The sequence below is a fragment of the Ochotona princeps genome, chromosome 3 (genome assembly GCF_030435755.1).
Source record: "Ochotona princeps isolate mOchPri1 chromosome 3, mOchPri1.hap1, whole genome shotgun sequence".
In the NCBI taxonomy this organism is placed as follows: domain Eukaryota; kingdom Metazoa; phylum Chordata; class Mammalia; order Lagomorpha; family Ochotonidae; genus Ochotona; species Ochotona princeps.
Genome location: NC_080834.1, coordinates 97,505,114 through 97,520,289, shown reverse-complemented (window position 1 = coordinate 97,520,289; position 15,176 = coordinate 97,505,114). Strand labels below are relative to the sequence as shown.

General features: G+C 38.0%; 1 protein-coding gene across 1 annotated transcript in view; it reads left to right on the top strand.

Annotated features, from left to right (window-relative positions):
- The window catches only part of TPRG1 (tumor protein p63 regulated 1), a 266,643-nt gene that overhangs the window by 155,529 nt on the left and 95,938 nt on the right, over window positions 1-15,176 (top strand). Inside the window, exon 3 of the mRNA XM_004577781.2 lies at window positions 10,166-10,257. Coding sequence (XP_004577838.2) covers window positions 10,166-10,257 — 92 coding nt within the window. The remainder of the gene's footprint in view (window positions 1-10,165; window positions 10,258-15,176) is intronic.

The window sequence follows — 15,176 nt, the reverse complement described above, 5'->3', positions numbered from 1 at the left end:
CTCCACATGAAAAATAAGTTCTTCACCAGATTTATGAACAGCCATACATTTTCAAAAAATTTTGAGGGGAAACCTTCCAGTTTTGCTAATGAATCTAAAGTAGACCAGAAGACTGGAGTGGTGAAATTCCCATGCATTCTGTATTTGGTTTCCTTGAGACCAAGACATATAATTGTTAAAAAATTCTTATTGACATGTGATTTAATGAATGTGCATTAGTACATGCAAAAATAGCAGTTATCTTAATTTGTATTTCTAATAATTTTATAATTTTCATTAAGTATGAAAATAGACGTTTCTAACAAGTAAAAAATAACCCAGGTTTACCAGCTTGTAAAGCACAAATCTGCTATGGTATGCTAATTGAAAAAATGGAAGAGAGAGAGAGAGAGAGAGAGAGAGAGAGAGAGAGTGTGTGTGTGTGTGTGTGTGTGTGTGAATTCCCTCATATACAAAGGATAAGATGCCATTTTTATGATGGTTCAAATAAGCTAGCTCTTTTAAAGTTCTTTAAATAGATTGCATAGCATATCTATAAATATCTCCTAAAGGTCATCTCATTATTACTATAAACAGTTTCTCTCTTTTTCTTTTTCTTTTAATTAAAACTCCTGTAATTGGTCACAGGTCCTGCCATTAAGATGGCCATGACGTTACCCTGATCTCACAGTTGAGTTATCAGTGTACATGGAGATGGTCAGAGGCAGGGGAAAGGAAGCTACTTCATTTCTTGGGAGCCTATAGACTCAGGCCACGGCTCTTAAAATTCTCTTAATATTATGAGAATCATCATAAAAGATTACTTATTAGAGCTGAAATTAAGTGAAACAGATGTCTCAGTGCAGTGCATCTCAATCTAGCAAGCAGATTGTGTACTTCTTTTATTAATACTTTATTTCTTATTTATTTAAAGAGCAGTTTATTTGAACAGAGAAAGGGAGCAACAGGGAGTAAGCTTCCATTTACTAGTTCTAAATGGCTCTGGCAGCCAGGGCTATTGCCAGTCCAAAGCTTGGAGCCAAGAGATTTTTCTGTGTCTCCCACAGGTGCAGGAACCCCAGAATTTAGTCCGTCTTCTGCTGCTTTCTCAAGTTGATCAGCAGGGAACTGGATCGGAAGCAAGGCAGCTAGGTCTTGAACTGGTGTCCATATGAGATGCCAATGATGAGGGATGTGGCAGTGTAATGCTGCAGTGCTGGCCTCAGATTGTGCAGTTAGACACATTTTTGAAAATGATGTTACTTTTTGGCAGCAGAGCAACAACCAACACACTTGTTTTCCAGTGGACAAAAGGGACTGGACAGAAGCAATTTGCTTTCCTTACATCACAGCAGATAATGAAGGTTGACTTGACTGATGGGCTAGTATGTAGCAAAGCAAGGACTAATACAAGATGTCCCACCTAAATTCTTCATTCTATTACTCCATATAACAAAGAAAGGAAATCAATTTATTACACAAGGTGTTAGTCTCTTTTGCATTAATGTAATGAAACATTTGAAGCTGGAAAGCTTTATAAAGAAAAAGGGGTTATTTAGCTCATGTTTCAACCCTCTGAATCCTCATGATGGGAACTGCCACAGGCAGTTTGTAAAATAAATAAATAAATAAATAAATAAATAAATAAATAAATAACAGCATGACTTGATAAAAAAAGAACAGAACAGATTATGACTGTCTGGAATCTTAGTTCACAGACTACTGGTGCTGGGGACCAACTGCAAACTCTGCAGGCAGACACTGGTATAGTCCAGGACCAGGGTCTACATCTGTGCATGAGGGTCTGTGGTTGGGCAACCATCCAAGGCCACAGGATGGTGTTTTTAAGATATCTTTGGAGAGTCACATACCGATTTCTGTCTTGGGTCACACTGTTGCTTCCTGATTATCAAGCATGCTGGTTAACATCAATATTGTATAACTATCAACATTGTGCCATATCAACTCCTGTAATTTGACCTCTCAAGCCTTTCAATAAAAATTGAGTCAGCGGGACCCAGTATGGTAGCCTAGTGCCTATAGTCCTCACCTTGCACATGTCAAGATCCCATTTGGGTGCCAGTTCATGTTATGGCTGGTCCACTTCCCATCCACCTCCCTGCCTGTGGTTTGGGAAGACAGTTGAGGATGGCCCAAGGCCTTGGGACCCTGCACCTGTGTGGGAGACCTGGGAGAGGCTCTTGGCTCCTGGCTTCACACATTGGCTCAGCTCTAGCTGTTGGCGCCCACTTGGGGAGTAAGCCAGCAGATGGAAGATTTTTCTATTTGTATCTCCTTCTCTCTGTGTAGCAGCCTTTCCAATAAAATAAATTAATCTTTAAAAAAATATTTAAAAAATTCTAGGTCAACCTCCTTCCTCAGAGAAGAGGACTTCCCTTGCTGCCTGCTTTTGTAATCCTTATCTTGTCTCTGTCTCATTCTTTATTTTCTGAATTGCACTTTACCCCCTCTCTAAGCCCATGCATGCCACACTGATTGCATGGAAAGGATGCATTTTGCAAAGTCAGAAGGACATTATGTAAATAAATGGAAGAATTTCTCAGCTGAGCATTTTATATTATTAAAAAGTTTTAGGAATGAATATTCTGTGCCACAGTTAAGACCGACTCAAGTCAGAGAACCTGAGTGCAAATTACAGATTTCCTTCCAATTGTAGTTTCCAGCTCGTGCACTCCCTGTATGGCAGTAGTTGGAGGCTCAAGTATGAATCCGATTTGGGACACCAAAGTGAAAATCTAGCATGCTGAATTCAGCCTGGTCCACTTCTGTCTATTACCTGCATTTGAGGAGTGAAGCAGTGGATAGAAGATCTCTGTATGTTTTTGTGTGTTTCTTTCTAATAAATAAAAATATAAAACATAAAAAGTTCTCAAGTCATTGCCCAGGAAATGGTTTATTGAAGATAAATATGAGAATGTGAGTAAGGTAAATAAAATGTTATGATAATCCCATTTTTAAATGGTTGAAATATGCATTTAATGTGCTTTTAAACATTTTGGAGGTTATTTTTAATTTTTTTTCTTACATATAAAGTAGCATTATATACCAAATACTGTTTCCTATGTTGTAATATCATGTTTAATTATGCAGATATTTAGATTCATAAAAATATAAACCTAAGTCTTCATTATCTTCAGCATGTAATAAAGTATCATCCCCAAAGGCTAGGGAAACCTCTACCACCCCAGATCATTTCTACATACATGTGAAAATCAGAGAGTTTGGACTTAATTTTTTAGTTTTGTTGTTGGTGGGCCATTATTATTATTATTATTATCTATGATACACTTTGGTAGGTATAGGGATTCCTCCCTCCCCTCCCCTTTCTTCCTTCCCTGTTTTTCCCATCACAATGTCCCCTGTATTGCAGTACACGGTATAGTCCTTTACTAGTAGTAGTAATTATAAGCTTAACACTCTGCTATTTAAGTGTTTCCTGGCATAGTAGGTGTAGGAAATGTAAAACATCTAGCATCATTCTGCCAAGGTATACTTAACTGTTTCATTTGGAGTCCTCCTTTAACCTGAGAGCAGAGATTCATCTTTCCCTTCCTGGTATGCTGGTCTCTATAGTATAGTTCATCTGTGAGAATATATGTGTTTACTTTACTATCTACGTATCTATTTATTTTCTACTTTGCAAGAAGGCTCTCTTGTGTCAGCATATATTTGTCCTTTTGGACTTGCTTAGTTCACTAAATGCAACATTATTATTGACAGCTGCATGATACCTCACTATAGATATGTTCCACAATTTACTTAATTTTTGGTGAATATGTAGGTTATTTTCTTTGATATCTTTAGACCAACAAGAAAAGCTATTTTTGGCCTTTCTGTAGCATGGTGACACTCAGTTTTTCAGAGGCTAATGCTCTTACCACAAGAATAATAGATATGAATGTCAAGCATTATTTGCAAAGGGGTGAATGATATGGGAATGTAAATTAATTCATGTCTACAAAAAGGCAATGTTGGCATGATGATGTTATATTTTAGATGCCACCTCTGAATGCCAGATCATAAAATAAGTCAAGCTCTCCTCTATTTTCTTACATTCATGTGGTCAGTGTGAGATGTCAACTTCCTTGAGATTTCAGCCTGTTATTTATGTACTAAAATGGTGCATCGATGACTTAGTTTAGATTCATTTTTCTAAGAAGTAAAAGGTTCTTAAAGCATGTCTAATTCTACCCCTGAAGAACACAAAACAGGTATGACTTATCCAAGTTTAACCAACAACCTCTGGGTCATGTTGGGATTGAAATTCTAGGAATTCCAAACTCCTGCTTTCCTCCACACTCTGCTGCCTGTGACCTTGGAAAATCAGTGAGAGGTCACAGGAATGAAGGTCCAAATCCTTTGTCATGAGTCTGCTGAGATAACCTTTTACTCTTGTTTCTGTTCATCTGCTATTACTGCTTAGATGTATCTAAAAAAGGCCTCTTGCCTCCTCTGAACAAAAGTACCCATCAAGGGTTATAACTTGAGGCATATTATGATAATCATCTTAGTTGTAGAGACTGATATTCAAAAGCAACTTCTCATGAAAGGAACAATAATTAATCCATATGGGGAAAGATATTTTTAAATTCCCTGTAGGATTCTGTATTTGGAGATACCTTATCAGAAAGTTGAAAGGGTTTCAGGATAGGGAATTATCTCTAAATTTATACTTGAGAATCTAAATTACATATAAGCTAATGGGACTAAAACTATTTGATCTTTTAATATTTAATTAATGGTTCCCCATGGCCTTTTTATAGACTGTGTTCTATTGTAAGCACCGAGACTTTAATAAGCAGGTTCAGGACTTCCCATTGTGTAGCAAGATGTCATTGCTTCCATGACACTAATTTGGCTTTCATACTCTCTGCCTTCCCCTCTTGTCTGGCTCTAGGGTTCTCTGTGTCTTGCTCTCACATTTGGGACAACTGCATTTATTAGTTATATTGGTATAGCCTGTGTGAGCTTCTTTTTAATTGAGAAAATAGATAGTTCACAGGGCAAAAGGCTTGTCAACTTCCCTCCTTCTGCTAAAGTTCCTTGAGGATTGTGATAAAGGAGCTTTCTTTATAACAGCAGACACTTAACAATAATACAGTACGAAGATACAATCTCTTCATTTTCAGGAAAAGGTGAATTTTCATGGACTTTGCAAATTTTAATTGATGTAGCTTTGTGTTATGTGCATCTGTGTGCTCATTGCCAAGCTGTACTGTCTGGCTGTGACAGCACACACAAGAAAAACCTGATTGTTTCCAAACATTGTTCTTTATTGCCCCTTGCTTTGGAACTCATAACTTGCGAGAAAGAAAACTAGCAGGGACAAGGTATTGCTTTTGTGAAACTGAACTCTCTGCTGTCTTGCTCAAACAAGTTCAAAGAAGTGGACAGATACACATGTCTTAGAAATTCCAGCAAAGGAGAGAATTTGGCATGGTGGTTTAGGTGCTACTTGAGATGTTACATCAGATTGCTTAGGTTCATGTCTCAGCTCTACTCCTGATTCTAGTTTCCTGCTAAAGTGCATCCTGGGAGGCAGCGAATGATGGTTCATGTAAATGCTGGGTTTCTCTGCCACTCCATGTGCGAAGCCTGGATTGAGTTTCGGGCTCCTGATTTTGGCCTGGCCTAGCCTTGGCTGATGTGGGCAAACCAGTGGATGCAAGATCTCTCTCTCTGACTCTATTTCTGTCTCTCAAATATATAAAATCGGTAAATGATTATTTTAAAAAAAAACTAAAACAAATTCTCTCAATAGTTTGTCTTGCCAGAAACAACTTAGTGATAGACACTAAAGTGCATATTGCCTTAATCAATGTCAAATGATATGGTCATGTTTTCCATCATGTTATCCTATTTTTCTTAGGGTGCAGGGAGTCTCAAAGATAACTACTCAATGGCAGTAACCAGTTGATCCACCTATTCTGATATGATTATCACCCTTATACTTAATATTATCAATGTGAATGATAGTAAAACTTTTTTTTTCACTTACTTCATCTCATTTATTGTTGATTAAAGGTCCCAGGCTTAATCAAGCTACCTATTAACTTTCAGATTTTATCTGATCCAGGTACAAATAATTTCTGCCATTTAGAAAGGGTGAACCTAATAACATATGACATGTTGGGCGTTCAAGAGTTTTGTACCTAATTCAGCAATCTTGATTGCTACAAACAATCAGTTTTTATAATGCCTTTTTTTATTTAATTACATTGTATTATGTGACACAGTTTCATAGGTACTGGGATACCCCCTCCCCCTCCCCCCCCTCCCCCCCTCCCCCCTCCCCCCCTCCCCCCTCCCCCCTCCCCCCCCTCCCCCCATGTTGGATTATTCCACCTTGTTACATAACCACAGTTCAAGCTCAGTTGAGTTTCTCTCACTGCAAGCATATACCAAGCATAGAGTCCAGCATCTTACTGTCTGGAAAATATCTCACATACAGTGTTTCATGGCAACTGACAATAACTCTGTGATAGCTGTTATTATTTCACCCACCTAACAAGTAGCAACTTGATGCATAATGAGTTAAATACCATGAACACTGTTAAAAACTGAGATTTGCAACTTGATGTCCTGAGTGCAAAGCATTTGCGCACTTTGTTTTGTTTCCATTGGTAAGTGGCTGAAGTTAATCTGTTAATGCAAGAAGTAATAATAAAATGTATGAGAATGTATTTCTATACTGAAGTACACTTCTTCAAAGCTTACTGATGGATCTCCAGAGGTTACCATTCCATTCTGTGAGGAACACACTATATTTTCAGTGTTTATATTTTTTAAAATGTGCAACAGAAGATCACTTCCACCATCTGTTTCTGTCACTTTCTTTCCCCACCTGTAGGATAGCGCTGGGAGTAGTTTCTGTATATCCTTCTAGAGTCATAGAATCAATTCTGCAGATGTAAGTAAGCGTTAGTATCAGTTCTTATCCCCCTCACCCAAACGCAGAAGGTGAAATATTTTCTCTATGCTAATTATCTTTTTCTTTCATTTAATAACATATTTTTAAATTATTTAATCTTGGGCCCGGCGGCGTGGCCTAGCACCTAAAGTCCTCACCTTGAAAGCCCCGGGATCCCATATGGGCGCCGGTTCTAATCCTGGCAGCTCCACTTCCCATCCAGCTCCCTGCTTGTGGCCTGGGAAAGCAGTCGAGGACGGCCCAGTGCTTTGGGACCCTGCAACCGCGTGGGAGACCCGGAAGAGGTTCCAGGTTCCCAGCTTTGGATCGGTGCGCATTGGCCCGTTGCGGCTCACTTGGGGAGTAAATCATCGGATGGAAGATCTTCCTCTCTGTCTCTCCTCCTCTATGTGTATCTGGCTGTAATAAAAAAAAATTTAAAAAAAATCTTTAAAAAAATTATTTAATGTTAGCACAAGTTTCTTTTTTTTAAAACCTTCATCATACTGCATTATGTGATTGTACCTGATGACACATCCAACAACCTGCTGATAAGCATTTGCTTCTTTTCTTACAAATTTGTGCTATTCCATAAGCAAGGCTGCAAAGAATACTTCATGCATGTGTCAGGTTACACAAACAAGAATTTCTGAAGGATAGCTACACAGTGGTGGACTATATGGATTAAAAGTTAGATCATTTTTCATTCTCGTAGATTTTTACCCATCACTTTCTATAGGAAAGATAAGTAGGATTTGAAAAATGTATTATTATGCTCCTCATTGTGTATTTTTGCCAGGTATAAAAGCATTCAACAAAGTGCTTATTTTAGGTTTATTGCATTATTCTCTAACTCCATTTGCATTATTTTCTTGTGAAAAGTATTTGTCTCATTATTGAATTGTATTTATTAGTGCCAAAAGTATGAGATTACAGGAACAAGAATAGAAAACATATTTGTGTTGTATTGGGAAAAAAGGGCATTATTTTTTTTAGAGAACCTTGATTCGTGGGCCTGGTACAGTCAGACTGAATGACAAGGAGATGAAGTTAGATGAAGCAAGAATTGTCATGGAATCACAGGGAGCTGCTCTGTACCAGAAGTTCAAGAACATTTGACTGGTGCCCAGGAAGGTCTAATAGGCTTACAGTGTTTTATCAGCTGCCTGACAACTCTTTCATCAGTAGCAGAGAATGATAGAATCAGGAATCAGTCCACTGCCCACCATTTCAACAGGAAACTCATTGGAAGGATAGATGTAGAATCTGTTGATGCTATGATTACATTTCTTTGATTCTCACTACATTTTGGTTATCAACTTAGGAAATTTTGGCTTAGACCAATCAATTGTTCTATAAATAAGGAGAGAGGCCCAAAACAGTTTACAGTCTCAAAGTGAATTCATGATAGATGTGTAATACACACACAGAACACTGCATTCTGCTGGAAAGTTGCCCTATCCATTCCCTGGATGAATTGCCTGAGAAGAATGGACTGGCGGCATGAGAGCTAAGTAGGTAAAGCACGCGTCCATTTGCCCTCAGTTCATTTGAAGTAGCTGCACTCCTTTTATTTTTCTCCTATGTTGACATGTATGTAGCATTTTTCTTAACAAATGGGCACTGGTACTCAAATGTTTCATAGCCTTTTATCATAGATTGAGAAGAAAACAAAATCCTTCCAAGTGGCCTTGGAATGCGTCCTCACCAGGATGATGTCCTTGTTTCTTTTTGTGTGAGACTAGATCCAGCCAGGAGAATTGCAGATAGTATTTATGGCAAGTTTGGTGTTAGGAGCCACAGACTTATGGGCCTTAGACTTGGCCTACCTGACAGCCTGTTGCATTGCAAAAGCCTGCAGGCAGGGCTACAGCAAGCAGGATATTAGGCCAAAACATCCTCTGTAGAGCAAGCAGAATACAACCTCCACCCTTGTTCCTGTTCAGATAATTAGTTCCTCCCCTGTTTCAATATAGCTGATTAGTTCCTTCCCTGCTTCAGTGAAGATAATTACTCCCAGGAAACCACTCCCTTTTCCCCCCTCCCCTAGAGAAGGAGGTATATATATGAGGAGTAAAAATAAAGAGAGAGGTACTCTTTTCCACCAAGTACGAGTGTCCGTGTGTTTCTTGGGCCAGCAGCCCGGCATTCCCAGTCCACCCTCAGGGTTTGAGCGTCATGTCCTGTAGGTCGGGTCAGTTTGGTGTTGGCATTAAGGTCCCACTATGCAGAGAATGTGTGTTGCCATCTACTTGTCATTAATGCAGTCAGAAAATGAAAGGGGTTTCTGTTCCCTTCTCTGACGTTGTTTAGTTGAGTGAACTTGTCAAGTTACTCCTACCTTTGCCCTGGGTTCCTCAGTGACAAAATGAAATGACTTAGGTAAGCACTAGACTGTAGCAATTCTCAACTTTGGCTTCCATTGGGGCAATCTAGGGGTCTTTAAAAATTCTTGATGAATTGAGTGCGGGTGTCATCCACTAATTTTCAATGGACCAGACCTGCACACAGCCTGGGTGTTCACATTGTTTAAAGCTCTCTAGTGGCTCTGACAAGCAGCCCAGAGATTGAGAATAGGTTTTTTAGCAATGATTTGCACAGTGCCATCCTTACACCAACAGCTTTAGCCAAGAACTTATTAGAAATGTAAATACTCACGTTTCATCCCAGACCAAGTGAACTGGAAACTCAGATGACAGATACAAAAATCTGTTTCAACACATACTGCAAGTGATTCAGATGTGCACAGTACTTTAAGAATAATTGAAATTACTAGGATATATAACAATTACAGTGTAAGGCCAGAACAAGGGGAAGTATGAAGAAATTGAGGTGAGGAGATAAAAAGTATTCATCTCCCAATTCAAGTTTATATTTAGAAAATTGGAAGAAGGACACTAGTTTGTATTTTAATTTCATGTGCTTTCTGAAAAGAGAAAAAACGCATTGATTTAAAAATTCACAGCATTAAATGTTTTGAACTAAAAATGGCTGTCTTCATTTCTATGAAAAGACATGAATGAGATTTTAGGAGTCAGGATTTGGATCACATTTGCTCCACCTAAGAGGTCAAATTAATAACTACAAGAGTTTAAGGCTACATTCTCTGCCAGACAGTCTAACCAAAACAGAAAGCCACAAGAACTCTATCTTTTCTAATTAGTTTTCTGAAGGAGCTTCTGGAATATGCTAACCAATCATGAGACAAAAAGACCTGAGCCATCATTAACTAAGTATTTTCTTCTTTCCACTTAGCCAGGGGCAATCGAGTCTGCCATGGAAGATCTGAAAGGCCAGATAGCCGAGACATCTGAAGAAACCATTCAAGGATTCTGGCTTTTGACAGAGTGAGTAGTGATGGTCCAATGAAGGTCAGAGCATGTTCTTGACGTTACTGTAGCATGATGGGAGATAAGCCCTGTGGTGGAATGTTTTCTGGTTGATTTGCAAAAATATGTGATTGAATTATGCAGTTAGGGAGTCAAGTTTCCTGGTGTGATCAAATTTGACTCCTACAAGTGTTCTGTGGCCTGAGCTACTCACTACCCATTGCTTCCCCCACCTTGTGTCAGGCCTGTATTATTGACCTTAAAGACTATTATTAGCTTCCTAACTCTCTGGTTTCAGTCTCTTTCCATTAAAAACACTACCTTTTACCACACTGAGCTACTAACTGTGCTTCTATGAGCTCAAGGCAAAGGGATTATAGGAAAGATATATAAAGTCAGAATCAAAATTTTGTATGACAGTTTATATACAGTTATATAAGCAACAAAACTGGGATGCCAAGCAGTAGAGGAAAAATAGCACACCTGTCAAGGGTTAGGATGCAAACGAACCCTAACTTGTAAGGTATTATTGCTTTAATCATTGTTAGCGTCTCTTTCTTTTCTGTTACTCACAGAAGTCTGATGTCCAGGTGACTTTCAATCCTTTCTTCATTCAACAGGTTAATATTAGTTGTTACGAAATTTTTATGATGATACGTAAAATGCTCACATAATAAAAAAAGGGGATACCTCTTTTTTCCTGCAGAGTCATACTATTAGTTAGGAAATACAATTTAATTAGAATATCTACTTCAGATACTTAATGGTGTTATGTTCTGACTTCTGGCTTTGTATCTAGTCATTAAAGCATCGAATGGAGTTTGATGATTCCTATCCCTCTAGTGAAGGCTCATTTCACCTTTCACTTCTGGGCAGGATAGCTTGGACTGTATTTCAAACACTTGATTGTGTTTAATCATCCAGACCAGCATCACAGATTCCTCAGTCAATGGGATCTAAACACAGTTCACTTTGATTATTGTTTCAAATAGGTTTCAAGAATTGAGTGAAAATTAATTTTTAAAACCAATCTGTCATTTTTGAGCCTTTCTTTTTAAGTATACATACAGAGTTCTTGAAATGACTAAAAAGCAATACAGATAAAATTCTTTTTGAAGTATATAGCACATAGTAGATTTTCGTGTGTTTCATGTCCACTCATGAGAATTAAATATTGGTAAAAGGCTTTATGTTGTTTTTAGTGATGATAGCTTCTGCATTCATTTCCATCCTCAGTTACTTTTCATGTACCGAAAGTCTGAGCGTGGGTAGATGTTTGGCCCCAGGGTTAAGTTGTTGCTTGGGATACCAACAAGCAGGGAGCTGGATGGGAAGCAGGGCCACCAGGATACAAACTGGTGCCCAAATGGGATCCTGGCACATTCAAGGCGAGGACTTTAGCCAGTAGGCTACCACACAGGGCCCAATGCATTTTACTTATAAGGAAGAACACAAAGTAATGTCTTTGAAAGTTCAGTTGTGGCTGTTTTTGAGTTCTCAATCAATAGTGACAGCAGTCCCTTAATATTGCACATGTTAATTGTTTCATGGCATTTTTATTGAATTGTTCCTTTCTAGTTGTTTAATTGGTCAGTGATTATAAAAACTTGTAGATGTAAATTTTCCAAACATAAATCAGAAGTGTAATGTGTATTCATATTTAGTGACATAATTCTGTGTGGTTAATCTAACAACTAAAACAATAGGTAAAACAAGCATTTCTCGGGTGAATATGAATAGTTGCACCCACAAACACTCAAGCTTTGAAGCTAGGGCTGAAATGGATGGGAAGCTTGGATATTCCTGTCTCTTCTGTTTCGTAGAACCTACTTACATTTAAAACAAAAAGGGTTGCAATCTAATGTGAATATGCGATCTAATACAATCATAATGATGTGTTTTCTTTAAGATTTTTTTCCCTCTGCACGTTGAAATCCATCTTTATTATTTAAATGGCAGTTCTTTGATGTTTATTGTTGGTCTCCCTCGCTGGCAAAGTCATCTGACTTCTCCTCCCCGTCTAAGTCACTTTCAGGAGTTCTGGTTTCTATCATTTCTGCCGAAGTGTTTTTGGATTATTTTTGTATTTTGCATGAAGATTGACTTACATCAGGAAAAAACATATGGTATTTGTAGTTTGCGGTTGACTTGTTTCACTGAACATAATGGTCTCTTGTTGGGACCATTTTGTTGCAAATGGTAGAATTCATTCTTTTTATTGGCTGAGTAGCATTCCTCAGAGTAAATGTAATATTGTTTCTTTATCCATTGCTCTTTTGACAGGCATCTGGGTTGTTTCTATACCTTTGTTACTGTGGATTTAGTGCTATAAATGTATGGTTGAAGTTTGCTTTTTCATATGCAGATTTCACTTCCTTTGAATATATTTCTAGCAGTGGGCTAGCTGGGTCATACGGTAGATCAGGTTTCAATTCTCTTACCTCTTTGCATACTGACTACCATAGCGGGTGCACTAGTCTACACTCCCATCAACAATAGATATTTCTTGTCCAAAATTTACTTTACCACTAAAGATACACAAGGAAAGTGAGAGGATGTCAATATATATTCTATGCAAATGAAAACCAAAAAAAATGAATAGAACAGCTATTTTGATACCACACAAAATTGATGTAAAAACACAAACTCAAAAAGGGACAGAGGTGATCATTACATAATGAGGAAGGGATCATTTCAAAAAATTTGGTGATTGTAACTGTGTGTACATCAGATGTTTGAGCACCCAATTATCTAAAATGATACTTCAGCACTGTACTTTTATCAATGAACAAATCATGCAGACAAAAAAATAAATGAACAAATATCAGAGTTAAATTTTTGTACAAGATCAATTGGGCCAGGCAGATATTTTTGGAATAATTCATCCAACAGCTGGAGAGTTTACATTCTTCATATAGGCGCACAAAACTTTCTCAAAGATAAACTGCACATCAGTCCACAAAACAAATGTTAACAAATATTAAAGGAATCTGAAATTTATCCTATGTATTTTCTCACCATAATGAAATGAAATTAGAATGAAAAACATAAACTTTAGAAAATATAAACAAGTCTATAGAGAGTGAATAATGCATTCCTGAATGAATAAAACAAAAACACTTGTTCAAACAATTATAACAAAAATTTACACATTCCTTGAAGCAAGTGAAAGTGAATCCATAACATGCCAAGAACTATGAAATACAGCAAGAGCAGGTCTAAGAGGGACATTTATAGCAATAAGCATTGACATCAAACAAAAAAGACAGTGATATCAAATAACCTACCAATGCATGTTAGAGTCTTGAAAAGAAAGAACTAAACCCAACATTTGTACAAGAAAAGAAAAAAAATAGAGAATGAACTGAAGTTGAAACTTACGAATCAATGCAAAAAGATTAATGAAAATAATTGATTTCTTAAAAGACAAAAGTTAGGGCCCTGCGCGGTATCCTTGCCGCTAAATTCTTTTCCTTGAACATGCCGGGATCCCATATGAGTGCCAATTCATATCCTGGCAGCCCTACTTCCCATCTACCTTCCTGCTTGTGGCCTTGGGAAGCAGTTAAGGACAGCCCAAAGCTTTGGGACCCTGCACTCATGTGAGAGACCTGGGAGAAGTTCCTGACCCCTGGCTTCGGATCGGCGCAGCATCGGCCGTTGTGGTCACTTAGGGAGTGAACAGGCGGATGGAAGATCTTTCTCTCTGTCTCTTCTCCTCTCCTCTCTGACTTTCTATTAAAAATAAATAAATCCTTAAAAAAGACAGAAGTTAAAAAGCCTTTAGCTAGATAAAGAAATAATAAGGGAAGACTCAAAATAATAGAACTTGAGTTTCACTTTTTAAAGATTATTTTATTTAAAGAGAAATGGAGAGTCATATCTCATCTCTATATCTCTCTTTTCTGTAACTCTGACTTTTAAATAAATATTAAAATAAAATTCTAAAAGAGCTTTATACACATAATCATATGTGATCCTCCCCAAAATCATGCTATTCATCTTTTACTGAACTTGTTGAGTTTTGGGACAAAGGGATATGAGCTATCCAAGAACATCCACATGGAGATGTCGAGTGAGTAACTCTACTATGGATCAAGATATTCTCTTCCAAAGTAGTTTTTCAAAAGGTACAATGAGTCCAATATACGTATTTGTAACATTGCTACCTTCAAAAGAAGCTGGCTACATTAAAAATAACTTCTTAAATTAGTAAAGCTATTTTCCAAGCAATTTATGTTTTACATGGGTGTGATTATATTACTCATAAAATCAGAAACTCGAGTTTGGGACGAGAACACAAGAACAATGAACAGAGAGGCCTTGAGTTCAACTGTGTACATACAGCTACAAATTCTAACTTCAGTTTAGCTAAAACCAACAGTAATGCCAGTTAGGATCCCGGCCTCCTGTGCAGCCCCGGGAGGAGCAGTGCGTGGCTCTGCAGCTATAAACAGAACAGTGCTTATGTCAGCCTTGCCTGCCCCTTTCACGCTCTTGTTCCTTTTGAACAAGAGGTTTTTACAGAAATTGTATGCTCTGAAAAGTGAACCATTAAGTTATCACAAAGAACATCTCAACCTTCGGTGGCGTCTCAGGAACAGGTTCTCATGGCAGTGGAGTGACTCTTCTGGCTCGCATGAGTAGGGTAGTGGTAGGAGATGGGCTCTTCCATCCTCATACAAAAGGGTGAAGTGGTGCTGGGGGAAGGTGTCCTTTTCCTTCTTACTCCTAAAGGAGAAAACCTGTGTTTGGTGATTGGGGTCAAGTAATTCTTGTTCTTCATACTTGTGAATAGTACTTGGAGAAGTCACATTGTTTTCCTCCCTCTGCTCTGTATCTGGCAGGATTTTGTTGTGATAGTTGTGTGAAATTCAACTAACTGGTACCTTAATGAGACCAAAATAAAAGTGAGGGTGAACAAACAGCCTTAAAGG